The sequence below is a fragment of the Pseudopipra pipra genome, chromosome 4 (genome assembly GCF_036250125.1).
Source record: "Pseudopipra pipra isolate bDixPip1 chromosome 4, bDixPip1.hap1, whole genome shotgun sequence".
Taxonomy (NCBI): Eukaryota; Metazoa; Chordata; class Aves; order Passeriformes; family Pipridae; genus Pseudopipra; species Pseudopipra pipra.
In genome coordinates this window covers 42580414-42604626 of record NC_087552.1, presented here as the reverse complement: position 1 = coordinate 42604626, position 24213 = coordinate 42580414, and the positions used below count along the sequence as shown (strand labels likewise).

At 44.3% G+C, this 24213-nt stretch overlaps 2 protein-coding genes and 1 long non-coding RNA gene across 3 annotated transcripts; 1 reads left to right on the top strand and 2 right to left on the bottom strand.

Annotated features, from left to right (window-relative positions):
• Positions 1-3826: 3826 nt before the first annotated feature.
• On the bottom strand, positions 3827-8496 carry ING2 (inhibitor of growth family member 2). Its single transcript, XM_064652607.1, has 2 exons — positions 8285-8496; positions 3827-5105 (listed from the first exon to the last, which is right to left on the bottom strand). Exons 1-2 carry the CDS (start codon positions 8472-8474, stop codon positions 4435-4437), a joined length of 861 nt encoding a protein of 286 aa, XP_064508677.1. The 5' UTR covers positions 8475-8496; the 3' UTR covers positions 3827-4434.
• On the top strand, positions 8280-15526 carry LOC135413222 (uncharacterized). Its single transcript, XR_010430137.1, has 3 exons — positions 8280-8363; positions 11938-12156; positions 13231-15526. It is a non-coding gene; the product is annotated as an uncharacterized LOC135413222 (long non-coding RNA).
• A 3380-nt stretch (positions 15527-18906) lies between these two features.
• Positions 18907-23844, bottom strand: CDKN2AIP (CDKN2A interacting protein). The gene is made up of 3 exons (XM_064652605.1): positions 23586-23844; positions 23361-23491; positions 18907-22637 (listed from the first exon to the last, which is right to left on the bottom strand). The coding sequence occupies exons 1-3, from the start codon at positions 23807-23809 to the stop codon at positions 20989-20991; spliced, it is 2004 nt and encodes a 667-aa protein (XP_064508675.1). The 5' UTR covers positions 23810-23844; the 3' UTR covers positions 18907-20988.
• Between the last annotated feature and the right edge of the window lie 369 nt (positions 23845-24213).

Here is a 24213-nt window from a genome sequence, read left to right as displayed (position 1 = left end):
CTTTACTTAATGAAAAATTTCCCAGAATTTTCATTAAATACAACTTCTACTGGCCAGCTGTGGTGAAAATCCATAATCGTCAAGCTATTCCAAAGACTGCAGAGTAATCAGGAAATTGGCACAAGAGAGAACTTCAAACTCTTTTCAGCTCTTTCATGGCATGCTAATAGTAAAAAATCCAAACATTTTTCCTTCTGGGATATACAAGTCCGTGGGACTTGAACAGTTGCACAGTAACATCTGGTTTTACCACTGACAGCAGAACGTCTTACCTAACTAGCACTGGACAGAAAAACAATTCCTGTGAATTTGAGTGACAGCCCTGCTCATCAGCTTCAGAGTATCAGACGCAAAAACCTTCAGTATTTTTTTCAATCTGAGGTGTCAAAGTCAAAGACTTGCAGAGCTACTGGAGATGAGACCTCTGAATAAATTAAGTGTGTATGCAGATAAGAGGGAGAAAGAACTCTAAGCTATTAAGTTGCTGGTGTGACAATTGTTGGAGTTTTGTCCCAGTACAGCAGCTGAGCCTAAAGAATAAAAACCCAGATCAGGACTTTCAAGAGCCAGATCTGTTGCAGTCAGAAATGGCACAAGCCACAGAAGTGCCAAACTGCTCATGTCAAGTATGAATTCAGACAACCTTCAAGCTGAAGTGAGAGGCTTTTAAATTGAGTCTTCAAAGTTATGAAATGCCATCTTCTTTACAAAGGCTCACTTCAGCTCTGAAAGAATATCCAAAACTAAATTCTTAGATAAATTCAAGGAAGAAATGGGCATTTCACCTGCCACCATTCTGTACTAGTTTAAAGACTTGTCAGTACCACATTACTATTTCTGGATGTGTAGATTAGTTACAGTTTGGCAGGGAAATACAGTTAAAACTAGTTTAAATATGGAGGTATTATCACTCTGCTGCAGATATCAAGATGGCCTTACAATATAGATGGCAAATACGAAATCGTTCATTTTGCTTTCAAAACAGTAATCTTTCTATTACATGTATTTGTGTTTTGCTTTAAAGTTTGGTTTGACTAAATGATTATTTTGTCAAGATTAATCAAACTGGTCCATGGGACAATGATCAAGAAACACTCTCGCTCTGATACTGTTTCTTTTAAGTAGTTTATGGGGACCTTGTGCTGCTGCTGAACTTGCATTACTTCCAAAACTGAAAGGCAAAAAGCAAGAACTTAGAAGTGTACCATATTTTCATAAGCTTCAAGAAACAATATATAACCTAGGCTGAATTAGGGTGCAGCAATTATTTTCAAAAGAGGAAGTGGTTTCCTGTGTAGTCACATACACTTCTATCAACTTCCAAAGTGCGTGTTGCCCAGATTTATTTTTTTTTTTTTTTGCAAGAAGCTGAACTTCATAACAATCAATATATATCTTGAAGATGAACTGGTTTAGCAGTGTTTACTTTTTGTTATCACTTCACTAGCGAGGTTCATCCCTTTAAGAAAAGGAACTCAACATTAAGAAGCAACATAAGAGTTCTCTACTTACCTTTCTGATTTCATACTAGCCTCTTATGTGCATCTTCAGCAATTACCATTGATCTTGTATGAAAATGGATGCAAACCCACAAAATTTGTGTTTGGTTAAAAAAAAAAAAAAGTGGTGAAATGCTAAATGCCAGATAACATCATATCTTCTCATGTACATCTTCACAACAAATTAGCCAGAGCATTTAAAAGAAGCAATTTTAGAAGCACCCATATATATTTGAGGCACGCTACTAATCTGCAGTGTAAACCGAATTATTTCTACATTTGAGCAATTTCATGTATTAGGCAAGCAAGTGCAATTTCCCCAGCAGTATCTTCACTGGAAACCTTAAGAATTCATATTCCCTACTAGAAAGTCCATTAGCATAAAAGAAACTATCTCTGCATTAGAGATATCTGGACCACTTTCAAAATCTAAAAATTTTCTTTCTGTAACACCCCAACATACACTTCCTACTTTAGCAATTATTTCAGATGAACAATTATATAAGGCTTCCTGCTTTCTCCTCAGCATTGGAAAAAATTATTCTTGATTTACCCAGTGCAAATTCAAGCAATACTTTTCAAGATAAATTAGTAATGTTAATAGTCACAAATTCACTTGTACTTCATTCTGCAACGGGAGTGTTTACTTAAGTGATGTTTGTTTTTTAGTAGTAGGAAGCATGCCATTTTAGGTCAACATTACATGTTCATACAATCTTCAGCCCTAGCCTTCCAATCAATCTTGCCAAGAAGGAAATTGGAGAATCATTAAGCCATAACAAATTATAAAAGTAGTAAAATGCACAGAGAACAACTTACGCCACTCATCTCCAATAGTGGGCCCGATCATACTCCATCAGTAGCCATGATCCAGCTCCCTCAAGAAGACTATCATTGCAACCTCACATCATCCACTAGGCCTGGAAAGCATGGTAGAGATAAGGCTTACCCTCTCTCCTACCCTGCTGATGGTCAGAGCCCTTACAGTAGTTTCCTGCAGGAGCTGTTTAATTCCTGTGGTACGGGTCTCCCCAGTGGAGCACTAGTCCACTTAATAAACCTACAATTTCAGAGCAAAAACTGAAAACGCTACCTTTACAGTCCCCTGACATATAATTACTATTACTTGCAAGTGTTAAATCCTGTTAAGTAATCAGATCATAACTGAGGAAACAAGCTCAGTATGTTACATAGCCTATAATATTGAGTGTTCTGCACATCTACTGGTGCCATCTGGCCTGACAGCATCAAGGCTTTTTTTGCGTGTATGCCATGCACGACATCCTGCCCTCCAGCCCCAGCCAGCACAGCCCTCTAGTGGGGATGCAGGAAGGAGTTTTGATGGCATTCATCCATCCCAGCTTGCCTTTGCTCACCTGCCTTCTGGACTGCACAACTGGACTGCTTACCTTGACTGCACAACTGCTTCCAGCCAGGCTTGGCCAGAGATGGTGTCACTTCTCCCTCTGCACTGTCAAGGGAAACCTTAGCAGCAAAGGGTAGAGACCTACGGGGACTTATGAGCACTTGCAGCCCACCCATAGATAACCCCCACACCCAGCCCTGCAGAGCTGCTGCCAAGCCCACCAGAACTCCAGTATCAAGAAGAGAGTATTGAGCAGGAACCCTAAGTGCAAGCTTTGGTACCCCACTCGCTTCTCCATTAGCATCTCCCATTACAAAGGAGCAGAACACCTGTTTTCATCTTTTTTTCACTTCCCCTAAGACATGAAGATTAGGAAATTCGCTTTTAAGTACCGCCCAAGTAGTGTTTAGATACTACCAGCATACATCTGGACAACACTCTTACATAGCCTGTCAGAAACCTGCTGGGATTTGTCTACTGGCTCTGTGCCAGGCATGCTTATGCCTTTTTTTTTATTATCTGTCAAAACTTTTATTGAAAGCTTTTACCTTCAGGCTTTTTAGACAGTTGCCCTAGTCCAAGAAATGTGGTGCTATGCCTAAACCCAGGTGTAGCCACACACAGACACAAATACCACTTAAGGTATTAAAATCTACAGCCCAGAGAATACCAGTCACGTTTCAGCTCTCGAGAGATCAATTATGATGAAGATTCCACCATATTTGCAATTTCTGTTCTCAGAAAAGGTAATATCCTCTCCTCCTAAGGGATCCTTCTATCACTTCAAGCTTTACACAAGCAGTGGCAAAATATAAACAATCAAGGATATAGTTATGGCAACAGAGAGATCATCTTCAACAATATCGGGATGCTTGACAAAACTCAAACAAAACCTACTAAGAATATCCAAAATTGAGTATACACCATAATTCTATCATACCCAAAAACTGACTCCCAAGTATAAAGTCACAAAGACAAGAGTTTAATATTGACCAAAAAAAAAAAAAAGCTTAAGTTAGTGGTATTTTCTTCCTTGAAATAACATACTGGTCATATGAAAGTCACTGAAGAGGTCTGCTTTTAGCTTGGAAGACTTTTACAGTTACAGCTGAATTCAAAAACCTTAAGTCCAAATGTGTGATGTTAACACAAAAACTGAAAACGTAAAACCTGGGATAAAGAACAAACTCAGTTATTAAGATGCTAGCAGTTACGTGAGGCCTTTCAACACCTTTACCATAACATGAGAAGTTCTTCAGTATCTTTTCCACCACCATTAGTTCAAAATTCACAAGGTTCTTTAAAATACTAATGGGTTAAATTGAAATCAAGCTCCCTATGCTTGTAATGTCTTCTGTGAAAGGTCTGAAGCCACCCTGTTTCAATTATTTGGTTATTCAGTGCAGAAAGTTAAAGATCACAGAAGGTATATAACAGCTTTTAATACTCCATTAATAGTATAGATTAAAAATTATTGCATAGTCTTATGTATTTCCTAAAACAGCGTTCTTGGGAAATGAAACATTTTAATATAAAAGGAGTAACTCTTTAAAACATAAATTGCTTTCACTACCTCGATCTTCTATCCTTTTTTGATTTGTCAGTACATTTGTCCATTGTTTTCTCATTGTCTCCTCTGCACTTAGGGCAATACCATTTCCCCTTCGGTTTGTAGGTGAGTCCAACACAGGAGAAGTGGAACCACTCGATAGGGCACTGTTCATTGTCACATCCTATCATTTCGCCATAAGACACTTGGTTACATAAGCAGTAAGTTGGTTCATTGGGATCAATTGCAAATTCTACAGGTGAAACCTCCCTCTCCTGTTTGGCTTTGGAGCGTTTTTTCTTCTTGGAAGACTTCGATCTCTTTTCCTTAGGCGGCTGATCATCGCAGTCATCGATACCATTGGCTATGTGGCACAGATCACGGCTCTCGCTGGTTCGCTGGCGACGGGGTCTGCGGGAAGATCTCTCTGGCTGGCACGACTCCATCTTTGCCTTTTCTAGAGGCTTTTCGTTCTCAGACAGATCTTGAAAACACTGAGAGTGTGTTTCCATTTGACGGGCTCTATTCTCTACCAGTTCTAGCATCTGAGTAACTATCTGAATTTTTTCATCTCCGAGTTCTTGACTGTTGATTAATGCACGCTGAAGATGCTGCTGCAAGCGTTTTTTCTGAACTGGGTCATTTTCCGACTTGTATTTTTCATAGACATCATCTATTTCTTTTAACGCTTCTATAAAATAAAGATAATAATAGGAATAATTACACAAGATGGAACATGCTCAAGAAAACACAGGAATGTATTTCTAACTGATGGGAAATAGTACAAATTTTAATTGTTGCAAGAAAAAAATTCTCAAGTTCTAAGAAAGAGCAAGCTTATTCTAGCCATTGGAAAAAGAAAGGATAACCCAAGAAACAACACAGTAGTTGCTGATGCGTAGACAATCCAGATCCTCCCTTCATCTGAAAAAGCAAGAATTTCTATTAAGAGTCCTTATCACAGTAGTTCCAAACCCCTGGCCTGAATACCAAAGAAATAGCTTATTTTATCACAGGAAGAAACCTTAAATTCATAGAATCATTATGTATCATGATATATAACACTCCAGAATTAGGATACCTGGGTCCTCTGCCTTCCTCTTCTTATTCATCTAATGGTTTGGTATTACAGTTTCAGTGTAGTTATAAAAGGAGTATGACAACTGAAGTTACATAACAGCAAATTTACAATCAGGATGAAAATTAACTTACATCACTCAAAATATTTTTCCTATTACCAAAACAAATTACAGCAAGTTGCATTTTAAATCAAGGCTGAACTTCTGAGAATAGGTGACCCTCTCTTTAGTGCATCACAGGATATTTTTAAGCAACTAGTAAATGAGTGGCTTATAGCTTGACTACCAAGCTTTCCTTCCTGCTAGTCATGCAAAATAACTGCATGAGTTGCTGTGAATTTCTCATTAAATACAGTACTCAGAAGCAAGTTTAATGAACCTAAATATGAGACCAACAAATGCCTTATACATCAGTCTTAGTCTGTACACTGCTGTTCTATATTGCTGGATTTTAAAACAGTATTTTCCAAGCCAAAAGTTACACTAGATCTATACATAAAGGACAGGAAATACTTTAGAAAAACTGACAGTGCAACTTGATGCACAGTGTTAGATACAGTACTGGTGCCCTCAGAATTTAAGGATTTTATTTGAACCAGAAATAGAATTCATAAATGGTACTGAACTGTTTATTTCTAAAGCAAGAAGATATGCAGCACAGTCTATCTCTTCCTAAAGACCTGCATTTCACAAACTGGCCTTCATTTTTAAAGAATTTGTCTGCATTACACAGTTGTGAAATGATTCAAGCTTGTGATAAATAGAAGTCATAGCTATTATCTCAACATCGTTCCCAGCGATTTTTTTCCTGCTGACATCTTGAAACAGTAGCTTAAGCATGAACAGCTGCTTTTTACTATAAATTCCGAAACCTGTATGACAACAGGAGCCAAACGCATCTTGTTCTGTTCCAGACTTTCACTAGGGGAAGATTCCTCTTGTCTGGTAACTCAATTAACCTGTATTTTCTCAATTTCAGCATCCCAGCTACCATGAGAAACATTAGCTTTGTTTCCCTGTATCTTCAGCTGCATCACTTGCCCATTGCCCTGAAAAGGGGGAAAATAAACTAAAAAAATCTTAAGCTCTGCTCCTGAAAAGCATGGAGTAAAGGTACTTTGTATGCTGTTGAATGAGAAAGGCATAACCAGAGTACAATAATCTCTAGCCACATTATTTCCCACATGAATTTCTTTGGAGGGGGGCTGGAAAGTGTAGGTATAGTTACATAGATTTCCCACATTTGGAATGCCCTACCCAGCAGAACCCACAAACAGTAACTTCACTTTTTCACACTGTGACAGAGAACAACATTCACCCCACATCAGTTATTCCATAGATGCAGCCTGTAAAGATTTAAATGGATCAGCATCCGCTAAAGAGAGGAAAGAACTTTTTGACTAACAGAGATGGAAGTTTACCAAATGCTTTGTGAGTCCCTAAGACTAGAGAAGGCACCCATACATTGTAATAAACAGCTCTGAAATCTCTGTTAGGGGAAAACCAAAAACAAACAAAAAAAAACCCTCAACCCAACACAAACCAGGGCCAAGTGTTCATTACAGATAATCTGATTAAGTTTGGTGGAGCTAATGAAAGCTAAAAGGATTTGTTTTCTAAGCACAGGAGTGACTTTGTTCCATCTGCACAGACTATCACTACCTTTCAAATTAGCTGAAATAACAGAGCATTGCTTTTACATCTTAAAACTTGGGCCTAAAATATTTTTATCCATCTTTCAGGGTCTTTCAAGATTTTTTTGTTGTTGTTTTTTAAAACAGTTGAAGGCTTTGGTTAAAACTAGCAACAAACTTCCGCTATGGCCCAGTATTGTGTTAGCGACTGGATGATACATATAGGAGATACAGCCTAAATAAAAGACTGAGTCTGTTCAAGGCAGATGAGGAGCGCTGAATAGTAACCACCGATCAGGAGGTAAAGAGCCTCCTAGGTATTCTAGCCTTAACTAGGAATTCCAAATGCTGCGGGCAAGTCTATGCTCTCTAAACTTGAAAATCCCAGGAAACTTACAAAAGCCTGTTCTTATGTATCCTTCCGAGTAATTAGAAAGATAATTGGAAGAATCCCTTCCCGACAGCTCCCTCCTGAGGTGGCCAAGCACCGTCTGAGAGGCCTTGGCGCTCCCCTCGGTCCCCTCCTGCCCATGCCGAAGGAGGGAGATGCGGCTCCAGTGCCGACTCCGGGGACCAAATTTCTGCCTCATGGCAGGGCAAGCCGGCAGCTGCCGGGCACTGCTGCGCGCCGCTAACTCCGCGGGATGCTTTAATGGGCAGTGAACCTGTCTTCCAAAGAAGCCGTGCCTCCGGCTAAGTTTAGGGCAACTTCCCGCTCCGCGGACCCGCTCCATGACCCCGGGGAGCGCTGCTGGCGCGTTATGCATCCCCCGCCGCCCCGTGCTGTGTACGCGGGACAGGGGCAGGGCCCCGCCCGGACCGGCGCCCCCGCCCGGCGGGCGGAGCTGCGGAAAGGCCGAATCCCGCGCCCCCGCCTCCAGCGGCCCCGCCGGCGGGGCGGAGCGGGGCGGGAGCGGCCCCGCACAGCGGAGCCGGGGCCTAGCGCCGAGCAGCGCCGCCCCCGGAGCGGGGCCGCCTCCGCAGCAGGGACCGGGAGCCCCGCGCCCCCCCGGCACCGCCGCTGGCTCAGCCCCGCAGGGCCCGGCAGCGTCCCACCGCGGCCCCGGCCCCTCCGCTCCAGGCGCATGTGCAGCAGGCGGGGTGGGCGGGCGGCCGTCCCCGTTCCCTTCCCCGCCCGGTGCCCCGCAGGCGCCCACCTTGGCACTGCGTGTCCATCTCCCGCAGCAGCGAGGCGTTGCGCTGGATGTCCAGCGGCAGCGACTCCACGCACTCCAGGTAGTCCTGCACGTAGAGCGAGAGCAGCCGGGCCCGCTCTCCGCCCGGCGCCGCCGGCCCCGCCACCAGCTGCGGCCCCGCCAGCATCATCCCCCCGCGCCAGCAGCACATCCGCCGGCGCCGCGCCGCCCGCACCGGGCGCGGGGTCCCTGCGGCGGCCCCGCTCCCGCTCCCTCCTCCTCCTCCTCCTCCTCCTCCTCCTCCTTCTCCTCTTCCTCCCGCCGCCGCCGCCGCCCCTGTGCCGACGGGCGGCCGCGCCGCGGTGAGCGGTGAGCGGATGTCGGTGAGCGCTCTCCGGCCCGGCCGCCCCCCGCGGGTCCCGCGCCCTTTCCCGCGGTGCCGCCGCCGAAGCGAAACCCCCGCTCGGCGCCCCCGCCCCTGTCCGCCGCGCGCATGCGCGAGGCCCTGCCCTTATAAGGCGCGGCCGGCGGCGCTGCCAGGGGTTTGCATTCTCCCGCCTTCCCCTCGCGCGCGCTCCCATTGGCTCAACCCGCCGCGAGGGGCGGGAGCGCGCGCGGGGCGGGGCGCCCTTAAAGGCGCAGGATCCCCCGCCGCTTCCGCGACCGGGAGGAGCCGCGACCCGAGCGGGGGGGTTCCGCGGTGCGCGCAGGCGGGCGTTTGGACTGTCCTTGCCCATAAAAAAAGCTGCCCGATTTAGCTTTAAAGAAGAGCGATGATGGTTTGTGATAAACTGTGACTTAGGGAAGCTGAGTCATATTTTGTCCTGTCGAGGAATCACTTCAAGCGGGTTTTTTTGCCTAGCAGCGAATCTCCAAAATGTGACAGAATATCCCGTCTTTTCCAAGGCTGTTGCAGAATTTGTATCAAATGTTCGCCACAACAATTAGGGAAAGTAGGAAACAATAGTCGAAATATACTTTCTAGATATATACTTTTTAGCTACATAATTTTTCTTTCTGGAAGAATGATGTAAAGGGGATAGAACTACTAAAAAGTTGCAATTTTATCTCCACTTCTCTTTCAGACATTTTTCAGATCTTTACTGCATGAATAATAATTGGTAAGCATCAGGAAATAAGATTAATCTTGTGGACTCTCGAAACATCATGAGAAGTCCTGTATGTTTTGCGGTATGTTGCATTTATATTTAAGGAACCTGAAAAAATAAAAAAAAATAAAAAACATCAGAAATGCTTTAAAAAGAAATAAAAAGCATCAGAGATGATTCAAGGATAAAAAAATCCAAACCTCAAAGCCCCTTCTGTCTTACATTCCTACCTTTGGTAAGTGGCCAGCACTAAAAAAGTACCCATACTAGTCCTGTAGATAACATTTCAGGATGGCATGATCTAGAGTAGTGGTCAAACAGCAGGAGAGGTTGCTCAGAGAGGTTTTATAGTCTCCATTGTTGGATATTTTTGGAGCCTACCTGGCTGAGACCTGAGACGACCTGATCTGGCTGTGAAGCTGGCTCTGCTTTGATGGCCTCCAGAGAATCTTTCCAGGCTCCTTTCTTCCTGTGATTCTGTCACTGTGTGATCTGTGCCAGATGGCTCCACGGCTAGTCCTACAGCAATGGCAGACATGATGGCAGTCTGCAAGTGTTATTTTCTAAAGACCCCAGTTCAGAAAAGTATTTAAACACGTTCCTAACTTCCAACTCATGCAGCTGCTAAGAGGGTATTCTACATGGCAGTGATTTTCATATATCTATGTCTAAGCTGTTGAATAATTTTAGCTGTGGGCAGACAGCTTTGCCCAAGCCAGTAATGTGTTGCAAGTTCATAAAAATGAATGAAAACAAAGTTGTAGGCAGTACTTTCGAAACATTCTTTATTATGCTGATGTCACTCTGGCCAAAAAAACAGGAAGTCTGTAATTCCGTGTGTTCATGTTCTTAAGAAGGCACCCTCATCTTAAAATCTGTAACACCTGTAAAACCAGCTGCTTTTTCTTTCAATATATTGTTAAATCTCAGGTTAATGAAGCTAAGCCTCAGATCATGTTATGCTACTTGTCTCATTTTTGCACAAATAGATTTAGAAGGTGGCAATAACCTAGTTACCTTCACTTCCATCAGCAATAACCCACTCAAACTTTACTGTGTAGCATTCATTGCTGTCACTTCTGAGTAACTGAAGTAACTGAGTAACTGAACGTTGAATTCTTTGATATAACATTAACAGATGACACTTACTGTACAGGCAAAACCCACTACCTGTGCACCAGTGTAAAAGGACCTGAATTAGTACAAGTGATACAATGTTCTTGAGAAAGATGTAGGCTGTTTTGAGGGGTTGTGTTTCTGCTTATAGTATGTTTGAATGGCTGTATCATTCTGTATCATTCATGAGGAAATAAAGCTGAGAAATAGAAGATTTCCCTTACAGATCAGAAAAAATAAAGCAAAAATGTTCATTCAAAATTAACATGTTATTTAAAATTAAACATTAATTATAATTAAACGTTAATTTAAAACCAATGTTTTGGCATAACTTTTTTTTTCTCTGACTGTTGGTAAAGAAATAGCCAAGACAGCACTTTTAGAATAATTCATAACATTTGTTACAGGTAGTTTCTGTGCTAAAAACTTGCTGTTTGTCACTAATGATTCTTGAATTTAAGTGTTGTTGCTGCTTTCAAACACTGAAATAAAGATTTACATTTTGAGTACCCTTAAGAATGCAGTAGCAACTTAGATGTCCCTAGAAAAAGGAAGCCTTAGCTTGCTGCCTGTTTGAAGCCTCAGGGGGAAGGAAAGCAGGAGTAACAGGCTGAATTCTCTGCATTGCCCATGTCTCAAAATGGCTAGGAGCAATCATGGGAGAATTTTGATGTATTTGATTCAAGTTTGCAGGTTGATACCTCTATGACCCAGCTGACTGCATGTGAGAACAGTGTGGATGTAAGAGGAGACAAGGTAGGGCAGAACCCTGATGTTTGTAGAGATGGAAAGGCCGAGTGACCATACATTTCCACCAACACTGTACTAAGTGGACAATTGTCAGCTTGACATACATGGTGATATCAGGGATGTGATACTGGGGTGTATTGCATAAGACCCATCTCAATTATTGTTATTCCAAGAGTAAATAATACACAGAAGTACTATATCCAATTTATTTAGATTTATTTACATGTCTCTAAACTAACCCAAGTTTTCATGGAGAATAGATCCCAACAGAAGCCCCAGTTAGAGTATCCCCCTTCTTTTTGTGAAAAATTATTTCATTATATTATAGATTTTACTATGATAAAATATTTCCAGAGATTTAATCCAAATCCTATTTTCCCCATTTGCAGTTTTGCTTCTCACCTTTCACAATCCTGATTTTACATCCTCAGATCACAGCTGATTCCTGTCCTATTTCACCCAATAATACGCAAGTTGGTTAGATTTTTTTTGGCTTTTCATTGATAGTCCAGGAAGTGTTTCAGCCTGTGGGAAAAAAAAAAAAAAAAAAAAAGTAGAATTATTGATGAGGACAAGTCCACAGGGGGCTGTAGTTGTGAAAGACCTATTTAGTATTTAGTAAAAATGCCCAAATGATGATAACAGGATGCTTCTTTTAAGCAAAAGAACTGATTTTTGATGATCTATATTTCTTGGCAGAAATGCTTCTCTGTCTTCCATGAGATGAAGAGGATGAAGAATTATACAATATATCAAGAAAATAAACCCAAAGAAATGAAAGAATGAGTACAAGCTAGATGGGCTCTTTACAGAGTTGGCTGAAGGAAGCTATAGGCCATAGCTGACCTTTGTATAGATGATATTCCAGGAAGAAGCTATCCTTGCAAGAGCTACAGAGGTACTAGTGCGTTTGTCCAGGTAAGCTGTTCTCAAAAGCTTCTCTAACATCAGGCCATCCAAAACAGATAATTCCCTGTAATGCCAGACATCATTGCATTTGGTCTTCCTTAAATATTAGGCTTGATTTATCCAGTGGAATACAAATCATATGAACACAACCATTATTATTTTTTTCTTTCATTTACTCAAGTGCAGAACACCTAAAAATAAGACATGGCCTAACATCAGATCATTTCAATATGATGATAAACTAAACAGTGCATTTCCTGAAAACACTGGCATGTGCTTTTTTCCCTGTTAGCTTCATCCTCAGCTGTACTAAAGAGCTTTCTAGTACAAAGTAACAAACATCCCGCACTGATCAGGAGAGATATGTTCTTCCTCATCTAAATACAAACATCTCTTCAAAAACTGGAGAAGTTCCTGTTTTCTGCCCATGTGCTCTAAGAGAAAATCTCTTCCTGAGCCTGAATTAGTAATCAGTTGATTTGTATTAACACGGGGAAAAAGCAGCTACAATATCCTGCTCAACTTTTTTCTTTGAACGGATGGGTTCTGCTTATCTTACCAGGATCAGACTAAAAAATGGAATAAAGTGTGCAAACTAAGTTTACTCTGTGCTTTGTTTTGTAATAACTATTTATCTGTTTTTTACAGTTCTGTCCATTCAGTTTCCATACTTTAATGCCATGGCTGTATCCAAAATGTTTTGAGAAGTTGACAGGCCCGAGGCAGGACATGTTAAGGAATTGACTTTTATATGACATCATTGGTTCCATCAGAGCATTCTGACCTATTGTCCCTTTGTTTTGAGCAGAACCATACTGCTCTTTTGTCAGAGTATAAGCTGTTTGTAATACCCCCTGGAAATCATCAGAGGCTGAACAGCACCAGCTTCTCACAGGTCCTATGGAGCACGCTTGGCTGGCATAGGAACTGCAGCTCCTTAGAGGAGGGGGGGTCTGCTGACCAGATGAGGAGCAGCATGTGGTCACTGTGATGATAGGGCCACATGGATAACATTTCCTGTCATTTACAACATGGATCTGTCCACTTGTGTCTCAAGTAATACTTCCCTGTCTTCTTCTGCAGAAAACTGCTTTCAGACGGTGACTCTTTTTCCTCACCTCATGTTTTAAAGCATGAATGATCAGTGGATTTGCTTTCCAGCTCCAGAGCCAATCACCATGACAAAAAACTCAGGAAGTGAGCAGATGACGTTTAGGGAAGACAAAAGAGGAATGGTAACAAGGTAATCTTATGCAAATATGTAGTAACCGTCTTTCTTGTCTTAGCTCAGCCCTGAAGCTTGATCCTCTTCCATTCAAGTAAACGGAAGAATCCATATGACTTTAATGGAAAAGAATTGAGCCTTTTTTGCCCAAAGTAAACAAAGGATTTTTTGTGTGCTCTTACCTGAGCTACACAATAACATGCACGCTGCGTTTCCATGGTTCTGCTGCTCAGCACAGGTCATGTGAAAAACACATTCTTATTTCTTCCTCTTGTGAGGAACAAACATACGTAATCGCACCTTTGTAACCAAGATTATGAAATGAGGGCTGGCAGTGCACCTGCAGGAAGTTTCAGTAGTTGACAGTTTAAGACATTCATAATACTCTCCCATATGTGGATGTTAATTTTTCTTTCTAGTTCAGAAAATAAAGGTGGGAGTCACCCAGCTAAATATGTTGAATATGAGAGAATCTTAGCATAAATAGGCCTTGCTCTACAAATGTCTCCATTGACTGTAAGGGGAGCCCAGGTCTGCTGTCACAGATGTCAGTGAAATGAATTCCACTTCATATGCGAAAATGGGGTAATTACATGCCTATAGGTACCATTTATGAATTTCAGAGTTCCCCTGAAAACTTGAAGAGAGTTTTGCATGCATCATTAAAACTGCGCAACAAACAGGGGGAAGCCTCATCTCATTTCCCTCATAATGTGGATTTTTTTTCCTTTTGGCATCTGCTTATCCAAACCTCGTACAAATAATTAATCTCTAATGCAACTGAAAAGTCACCACAAATAGCACCAGCGAGTATTTCATGTCTTCAAAATAACTCTGTAGCACCTAAGTCACCCACATTATGTGTTTCCTAGGAGTGCTGCTGCTATGCAAACTTTTCAGTGCCACCATTTACTCCAAGCTACCAGAAAGCATTACTAGTAGGATATGACCAATGCAGACTTTTTTCCCCCCAGGAACTGACAGATTTTACATTTGCTTTATTATTCAGTTGTAATTGTGAGAAAAATTAATGGTTAAACAAGATTAATACAGATCCTTAGCCTCTCAAACATCCTCTTCCTCAAAATAATAAAGAGAAATGTGGCATTTATTCCAAACTAAAGAAGAATTTGGGGTGGAAGGCTGTTGTCAAAATATAGGCAGCATCTGATTGAATATAGTTTGTTTCTTAAACTGCAGCTAAAATCACAGAATGGGTGAGGTTGGAAGGGACCACAGCAGGTCATCTGGGTCCAACCTCCCTGCTCAGGCAGGGTCCCCTAGAGCACATTATTTAAGATTGTGTTTAGACAGCTTTTGAAAATCCCCAGAGACTGAAACTTCACAACCTCTCTGGACAATCTGTTCCAGTGCACAGTCACCCACACAGTGATGAAGTTCTTCCTTATATTCAGGTGGAACATCCTGTGCATCAGTTTCTGCCCACTGCCTCTCATCCGATTGCTTGGCACCACCAAGAAGAACTTGGCTCCATCCTCTTGACACCCTCCCTTTGGATACTTGTAGACATGGATAAGATCCCCTCTCGGTTGTCTCTTCTCCAAGCTAAACACCACAGGATTTGAAATGTAAAACATAAAACATCAGAGGATTTAGAAAATCAGGCAAACATTGGTTAGATAAGCTTTCTTACTAGCAACAAAGTATCTTTTGCCCAATGTGATTAATCTCTGATGCTCATATTTAAAAGAAGTCCTTTTGCAGCCCACTTGGGCCTAACAATTAATGTTACTTGACTAGCAATGACAGTTCAAACTTTAAAGGGCCGTAGGCTCAGATGTCAGAGCCGAATGATGCTTTTTTTAGTTGCAGAAACGTTACTAGAGGAGGAAAATACCTAGCTGGTAGCCACTGGAACTCAATCTTCCATTGCCTTAGGAGCAGGCAGTTGTGCTCAGAAATTATCATGCACCATTTTCAAAATTAGCCTGCAACATATTTGAAACTGTTACGAGGTATCAACATAAAACCTGTTTTCCTAAATGCCCATCTGTGAATGTGTGTTAATTAATCACAGACTAAAAACTGATACTTCCTAAAAGCAAGATTTAATGACAGCATTTTCTTAAAGACACTTAAACTAGCTAATGGCAATACCTTTGCTGTGGCAGTATCAACTAACAGAACCATCTAGAAGGCACACAAATGCAAGTTAATTGTTGTTACCTGGACACAGAGTGTGGCATATTATACATTATGCAAAAACATTGCAAAAATTTTAGCTGAAAGGAAAGCTTAAAAAATATTGTGCAAAGCAGATATTGTTTTTATTTTCTCTGCACTTTGCAACTTACAAAAATGGGGAACTTACCTGCGCAGTGAAAGAGAGAGACAGCATCAAAACACTTTCAAAGTATGCTTTTTCCCCTCAGTCTCTGGTCCACTAGACCATGTCATGTCAGCTTAGTGTCATCTGTAGGGAAGAGAAGTTTAATGTTTGATGTATTCTCTCCTGCTAACAAATCTGACGACCAACATTTACCATAAACTACAAGTGAAAGCATTTTGTTCACACACACACATACAGAACCAGCCCAAATCGTTAAGGTGCTATAGTGCACCTTAGAAAATCAAGCACACATCAGTCACTGCAGAAGCTTCAGCTTGTCTGCACAAGCTTGACTGTGGTCTTTAGCCTATACAGCAGGTGCTACCTGCACTACAGACGGATGACGACTCATGAAATGTTAGCTTCATAGAGCCTTAGATATATCTTTTTAACAGATGAAACTAGGACACTGGGATATCATTACAGCTTCTCAACCCAAAAAACAAAACTTCATAGAGTTGTGCCCTAGTTTAGTTGTTTCTTTGGGCATGGGTTCTTTGATAGCATTTTAATTTGAAATCTCTCTTTTCCCATGTACATATAGCTGATCACATGAAGAATAATGGGAGAAAAGAAAGACACTCAAGTAGTTCAAGTGGCCAAGACAGCAACCAAAGTAACAGCTCAAGCCAGGTGGTTTCTCAGCCCCTTGCGCACCCTTTGCTGGCTGTTGTGTGAGGCAGTCAGAGCTGCCATCACTATTTCTGCAGAGGTACTCCCCGCTCTGCACACTGGTCTCCTCTGCCTTGTGCAGGGTCTTACACGGCTGGAAAGAGGTCACCGTGAGGATACTGCTGGATGAGTAACAACAGGTGTTGGAAAACAGAGGGGTTTGCAAATTGTACTGTGCCTACATATAGACCATATGCCTGAGGCTCAACGAAAAAGAAAGACACTGATAGTTTAGCAGACCTGGGCTCACCACAGGAGCTCCATAAATACCAAGACAGCATGGACCAGAAGGAAGCATTGGCTCTGGGCTGCTTGGGAGCTTTTTACATAAGGCAGTAAAGGTAATTTTGGTAAGGTAATAAATCATCTATTTGGGGTTTGAGGTGCCCAAACTTGATGTCGTTTTGAGGATCTCTGCCAGTGCTCTTCTATCATGTTTCATACCCAGACATGATTGTGGGGCAGTAGAGGTTGAGCATCGTGGTGTGCTATTTCTTTGACATATCAGAGGCAAGAACAGAACTGCCTATGAAATTAATTCAGCTTATCGGCAGGGCAGCAGCATCTTGAGTAGTACCTGGGAGCGTGAGCATGAGAACCTGCTTAGAGTAGGCAGGTAACACTGGTGGCATGCATTGGCCTTCTCTGAGGAGGTCCAGGTGAGCAGGGGAACTGCACAGTGCAGGGTGAGTGGCTGCTGTGCTTGAGCAGCGTGGTTTGTAGTCGGTGCTGTGCCAGTGTTTGTGCCGTTGCTCGGATACGCACTGGGCTCTCCTGTGTTTGGTGCTTAACTTTTGTGTGGTGCAAGTGCCTGTGGCAAAGCAGTTTGTCACAGTTTGTCAGTTCCATCTGACCTCTTACTACATCCCGGAGCAGGGAAGGAAGGAAAGCCTTTTCAGGCAGGGGTAAGCGCTCCACCTGGCGAGTGCCTCCCTGTCTGAGCGTGCTTAGGTTGGACATCAGGAAGAATTTCTTCACAGAAAGGGTTGTCAAGCATTGGAATGGGCTGCCCAGGGAGGTGGTGGAGTCACTGTCTCTGGAGGTGTTTAAGGAGAGGCTGGACGTGGCACTCAGTGCCATAGTCTGGTTGACATGGTGGTGTTTAGTCAAAGGTTGGGCTCGATGATCTCAGAAGTCTTTTACAGCCTAATTGACTCTCTGATTCTGTGCTCCAGGAGGTACCTGAAGCCTAGCAGATTTGAGCTAGCAGGGAGCTGCGGGACCGCGTGTCCTGCCCACCGCTGCCGGGAAGCAGACTTGTGTGCCCACGCGTGCTTTGCTCTCCCTGCGCAGGGCTGTGCTGCGCCGGAAAGGTACCGCGCAGCGGTGGGAGCTGTCCCGGGGGACCGGCCCGGCAAAAGGGGATGGCCTGAGAGTGAGCCCCGTTCTGTTGGCGCGCGCGCCGCGCGCTACCTGCGTGTCTGTGGCCGTGACGAGAGCCCGCCCCGCGCGCACCCGCTCGGCCCGGGGGCGTCTCGGCGGGGTTGTCGTGGGGCGGGGCGGGCGGGGGCGCGGCAGCGCCCGGCACTCTCTGCCGGCGGTCCGGGGACTTTCCCCTAGGCGGGCGCGGGGCCCGTGAGGAACCGGCGTCCTCCGTGCATGGCCTAGCGAGCAGGTCTTCAGAACATCCCGACATCCTCCCGCCCCCAACACCAAGTTATAAAGGTCGGCAGCTGGCTCAACCTAGAGGGCAGGGCGAGGAGTGCGTAAAGGTTTAGTTGTCTGCACGCTACTCTCCACAGGCTAAGCACAGCAGACAGACCGCTCGGCCGCCCCCGAGGGGTGCCACGACCCCGGGCGGCCGCGAAACCTTCCCCAGGGATGGACGGAGCGGCGCCGGGAACACGTTATGCAAATAGCGCAGCGAGGCCCCGCCCCGAGGCGGGCGGGCGCTCTGGCCCCGCCTTGTGGCCGCCGCTGGGACCGCCCCGCGCCACTGCAGTGCCCCCCGGGCGCGGACTGGGAACTTGGGGCGACAGCCCCGAACCGGTGCGTGCCTTGGAGACTGGGAACAGCAACCAGCGGGGCGGCTGTCCACAAGGAGCCAGCGGTAGTACTTGGATGTTCTACCACACTCCAGAAGAAACGGGAGTCACTTCTGACGGCTGCGATTTCCTGTACTTCTGCAGACAAAACAGGCTCAGTTTTTCTTTCGGTTGGTTCGTTTCCTTTGTCCTCCTGAGGCAACTCTGCACACCTACAGTGTTAGTGTAATTGTTTTCGCCGGTCCTTGTCAGCAGGGTCTGACAGTTAAAGACCAGCATCCCCATCCCTAGAGACCAGGACAGTACCTGGAGGGGAGACTGAAAGGTTTTAGAACTGACAGGACTGCACAAACACTGCTTGCCACAGCCAGTTCTTTGAAATTCTTTCTTTCTTCGGGTTTAATGAAATGTTAATAAATTCTCATTCAAATACTCGAATAATGCTTATTCAGTTGTATGTCAGAATGTGCGTTTTGAGTTGCTTTCCATGCAAAACGTGAAATAAAATAACACACTTCAACCTTCAGTTTCTATTAAGAGTAGCTACAGACTCATTCTTTAATGATTCACAACCAAACATCAAAGAGGAATAACATTCAAAATTTTTTAAAAAGTAAGCCTAAGTCAGGTCTTTAAAAAAATGGCATCTAGCACCTCAGCCTTTTAATACAGTTGCCCTAACAACCCCTTGAGGTCAGTGAATACTGTGAGCTTTGCTTTCCAGACGAGAAACACGGGTTTTCACACTGCAACACGCGCTGCAATTCTGAACCAGAGATCTGGAGATGCCCAAACCAACAGCAGCAAAAGCTGTACTCCAGAGGGCACAGGATGCAACTCCTGCCCTGCAAACCCCGCCATTCTGTATCTCTACCTGAACAGGGTGGGGACTTGAAAATAGATCTCACACTTCCCATCATGAATACCACAGCTCCTAAGCACAGCACGAAGCTTGCCCTGAGCTTTAAGTGTATACCAGCTGTTGTGCTAAGATGCAATTTAGAGCATTCCGTTCTGAACATCAGGTTGTCCTCCAGGAATACCGAGGGGGAACTCCTGAGAAACCTAACCAGGGCAAAGGGTGACCGAGGACACAGAAGCACAGGGGTCACGTGGAGGAAGTTCTCAACCAGCCATTGGGAAGCATGAGTGCCTTGCAGGCTTCTGGTGCCATGGACAGCCACTGCTGTTTAAAATCATGTAGGGTAGAGTGTAACAACACAACTGTGGTTTAGTCCCAAAAATCACAAAAGAACTTGAAGTGGACGTATGTACTGCTGGGATCCCAGAACTTCCTATTCACTCCTGTAGTACTTGATCAATGGATCTGTCAGTGAAGCATAAGGTCGCCACTAAATGATGCTAACTACTGTAATCAGACAAGATTAATTCAAAATAGCACTGAGGACATTATGTTTTTACAATTACATGTCATTATCCAATATACCAAAACATGCAGTTTGTGCAGGTATTTCAGTAACATTGAAAATAAAAGGTAATCTACTTTCCTTGCTTCAAATCATTCTGTACAGGGTATAAAAACGTAGCAAAGGAAGGGCTCAATTAGCATGAACGCTTTACAATACACTCACTGTCTCCAGCAGACAGCAGCATCTTCATTTTGATTATCTTGGTGTTACAAAAGTAGAAATTGATATTCTGTAGGTCCACTCTATCAGTTTTACAGTATTTCAGCTACACATCTAAAGAAACCAACATCCTTGTGGGATTACACCTTGAAGCAGAAGTAAAGCTTTTCTGAAGGTGTTGCAAAGTTATTGAAATGGCTGGAATATTTAGTAGCCAAAACCAAAGTACTATAAAAGCTTATCCCAGAGGTTTTATTGTTTTGAGTACCAGTCAAAATATACTTAGTGTAGAAATCCATGTTTATTTGAAAAAAAACCCCAGAACTGTAAATGATACTTCACAATATAAATTAAATCTGTTTAGTTTTGGTGGCTGAAATAGCTGTGGCTTGACTAATTGCTAAGTCACCAGTGTGATGCTATGGCTCTAACCTGCTAGTATAATGTTAAATGGGATCAGGGTGTCACTTATATTGCAAGTGTTATGAAAACATCCCATAAAAATAGTCAACCAACTACTTTCTCTCCTAGTATGATCAACAGTGAACATTATGAGGAACAAGCCTGAAACAGACAATCCAACTTTTTGATTGAAATTTTTAAATAACCTTCAATCATTCAAGTATTATGGTCCCTACGTACACACTTCTAGGTGGCTAGAAAAGACATGGTAGACAATTGAGCACGCTGCCATCAAATTGTAAGAATTACAAAAATGTCAGATTTTACAGCAAATTGTACCTTAATACTTTAATTAAAAATAGAAGAGTTAGGTAGACTATTTTGCAAATACAACAGCACACTAGTGTGCTGTATATTAAGGCAATACCTTTAAATGCACACTTGTCATCTCTAACAAGTTTTATACAATTGCTACTGAGTGAAAGAACTATCATTGTCTTGCAAAACTGAGAAAGAAATACAAAATATCCGGAAGCCTACATTTTCAAAGTACAAAATTAACCTTCAGTCCTTGTATATATGTGAAATACTATACACAGTAGAAACAGTGATTCTCCCCTACAAGATCTCACGAGGATTTCTTAAAGCTGGAGGCAAATTTGAAGGCTTTGACTCTTCATCCAGAAGCACTAAATCTTCAATTTCGCTACCTTTGTATTTTCTTTTACATATCTTCACAATAACTTTCTTCTTGAGGAATAATTTCAAAGCTTCTCTCGAAGCCACTGCTTTGGCATTTTCCATACTTTTACCACAGCCAGTACCCAAGTAGACAGACTTGCACCTCAGTTCACAAACTATATTTTCTAGAGAGCTTTTATTTTGAGGCAGGTCTGCAAGTTCCTTCAGGGGAACAAAAGCAACATCTAATGTAGCTTTTACGGACTGAATAGATGAGTTTAGAAGTTCTGCATGATTTACATTAGGACTGAAGCCTCCAACAGCAACCAGTTTCCAGGCTACAGCTTTGTAGAGTCTGTTAAAAAAAGGCTGTCTTTCCTTCGCATCTTCACTGGTTAATGGTTTGCACAAAGCCTTAGCAGGGCTTTCACCTGCCTGTGAGCCACTCTTGGAAGCCAGTAGGGAAGCACCTGCCTGAGCTCCACCCCGGGAGGAGGGACCTTGCTGAGCTCCACTCCGGGCAGCCAGCAGTGAGGCAGCCACCTGAGCGCTGCTCTTGGAAGTGAGCAGTGAGGATCCCGGCTGTGCGCCACTCCGAGCGGCCAGCAACGAGGCGGCCACCTCGGCACTGCTCTTGGAAGCCAGAAGTGAGGAGCCCACCTTAGCAGGGCCCTTGGGGGACAGCAGCAGCGAGGTGCCCACCTGAGTGCCACTCTTGGGAGCCAGAAGCAGTGAACTGCCCACTTGAGCAGCACTCTTGGACACTGCTGCTGGGGTAGTCGCTTGGTTTTTGGAAGACAGCAGTGCAGCATTTGTAGAGGGGGTGCTTTTGGTGGTTGGTGGCACTGCTGCCACCTGTGGGGCGCTCTTGGTGGTCAGTGGCATGGCTGTTGCCACCACCGCTGCCTGTGGGGTGCTCTTGGAAGCTGGTGGCACTGTTGCTGCCACCACTGCTGCCTGCGGGGTACTCTTAGAAACTGGTGGCACTGCTGCTGCCACCACTGCTACCTGTGGGGTGTTCTTGGTGGTTGGTGGCACTGCTGCAGCCTGTGGGGTGCCCTTGGCAATCATTGGTACTGCTGCTGCCTGTGGGGTGCTCTTGGAGGTTGATGGCACTGCCACTGCCACCACTGCTGCCTGTGGGGTGCTCTTGGCAGCTGGTGGCACTGCTGCCACCACTGCCTCTGGCTGCAGGGCGCTTTTGGCAGCCAGCGGCGCTACACTTACTGTAGTTTTCTTTTCCGGTGATGGCACATTTTCACACTTGCTTTCTTCAGACGGGCTTGAGCAAGGCTTCTTTCCTGGCTCTTTTTCAGATGAGGATGACTTTTGCTCAGCAGTATTTTCAGCATTAGCAGGTTTCCCTTCTGTTTCTATGTCTGATGCTACGACCATTTCTTGATCTGAGCTGCGAGTTGACTGGGAACTTTCTGGATCTTTGCTAGTACCTTTTTCCTGCTTTTTTGGCAATGTGCTCTCTGTTTCCTTCAGGGCTTCTGCCTTGATTGTTTTCACATCCTTTCCAGCATCCTTAGAGTCTTTGCTTTTCTCAACAGCTTGTCTCTTGGAGGGCTGCTCTAGCCCTTCTGCAAAACAAGTAAAATATGTTATCCTCTTTGATTTCTGAACTATGAAATATCCATGTAGAGAGAAATCATCTAAAACATTCTAGCAATAATTTCTGTGAATTTAAAAGGTATATATTAGGAATACACCTTGAACTGTAATTTCAAGTATTAACATACTATTTCAGAATATTTTAGTAGTTTCTTGACAAAAACCTGAAAATACTCAGGTGTAAGATTTCAGATGTTGGTTTGGGACCCATAGGCAACTACGTATTTCTATTCTTGAAGTCCAAACCGAAAGTAACTAACATACATTAAAGGGACTATCTGACCTAAAAAAAAAAGAAGTGTATTTTGTCTACTAATATCATAAAAGTTTCTTTAAGAAACTCAGTTTCTTACACAGCAGCAGTGTCTGACTAGCAGCAAAGGCAAAGCAACAAGAAGGCATTTAAGCTGGAGTACAGCAGTCCATTGCAACGCACAAGTAATCAGCTTAAAAGTGAACCAGTTGTAGAAGTGCAAAACGACAGCTCTACATTACCAAAGGAGTGCGTGTGCACTACATCCATTTTAGAGATACTATATTGGGAAAAAAATAGCACAGAGAGAGAAAACAAAAACCAGGAGTGTTTAGGGTAAATTATTTTGATTACTTTCTAAGCCCGAGGCAAGCCGAGAACATTTAGAAACAAGCATTTTCTAGACTCCTATGTATTGTCACAGCTATGATCTGCTAACCATTGCTACTTGATATGCCTCTTTTCTTCACCTTGGCAACCAGTTCGTCTCTCGTGGTGCGGACAGGCGCGCCGGTCACTTGGATGCCTTCAGCCATTTCCAGCGCCTTCTCCATGACCTGCGGAGGGTACCTGGAGGGGCGACAAGGGGAAAAGAGGGAAGGGGCGTCGTCAGGCGGCCGCGCCGCGCCGCCCCCGCCGCCCCGGCGTGTCCCGCAGAACTCACCGGCATCCCAGGAAGACGTGGTTGGCCCACACCATGGAGAGGGACACCAGGCGCTGCAGCTGAGCGCTGCCCGCCGCCGGCGGCTCGCCCACGTTGCGCAGCAGAAACTCCCGGCGGTACCGCCAGTGGTGCTCGGGCTCGCAGGCCCCGCGCAGCGTCTCCGCCCAGGCCGCCTCCTCCGCCGTCCGCCCCAGGGGCTCGGCCGCTGCCGCCTTCCCCGCCATCGCCGCCGCCGCGGAAACACCCGCCCCGCTTCTTCCGGAGGGCGCGGCCTGAGCTCATATCCGCCGGAGCCGGCCGGGCGGGCACCGCGGGCTGAGGCCTCGGCCTTTGGGGCGGGGCAGAGCCGTCTGAGTCCCGCTCTCTCCGCGGGTGCCGGGGAAAGGAGTGGTCTGGGCACTGTTACGTGCACTGCATTGTGCCTGGGGAAAGCGTGAATAAAATTTCTGCTTTACGGCTTGATTTTTCTGGGCTTGCTGAGGTCGGAGTTCATGAAGATCAACTGGTGTTTTTACCTCAGAATAACAGTCAATTAGGTTAGAAAAGACGTCTGAGATCATCGAGTCTAACCTGTGACCGAACAGCACCTTGTCACCTAGACCATGGCTTTAAGTGCCTCGTCCAGTTT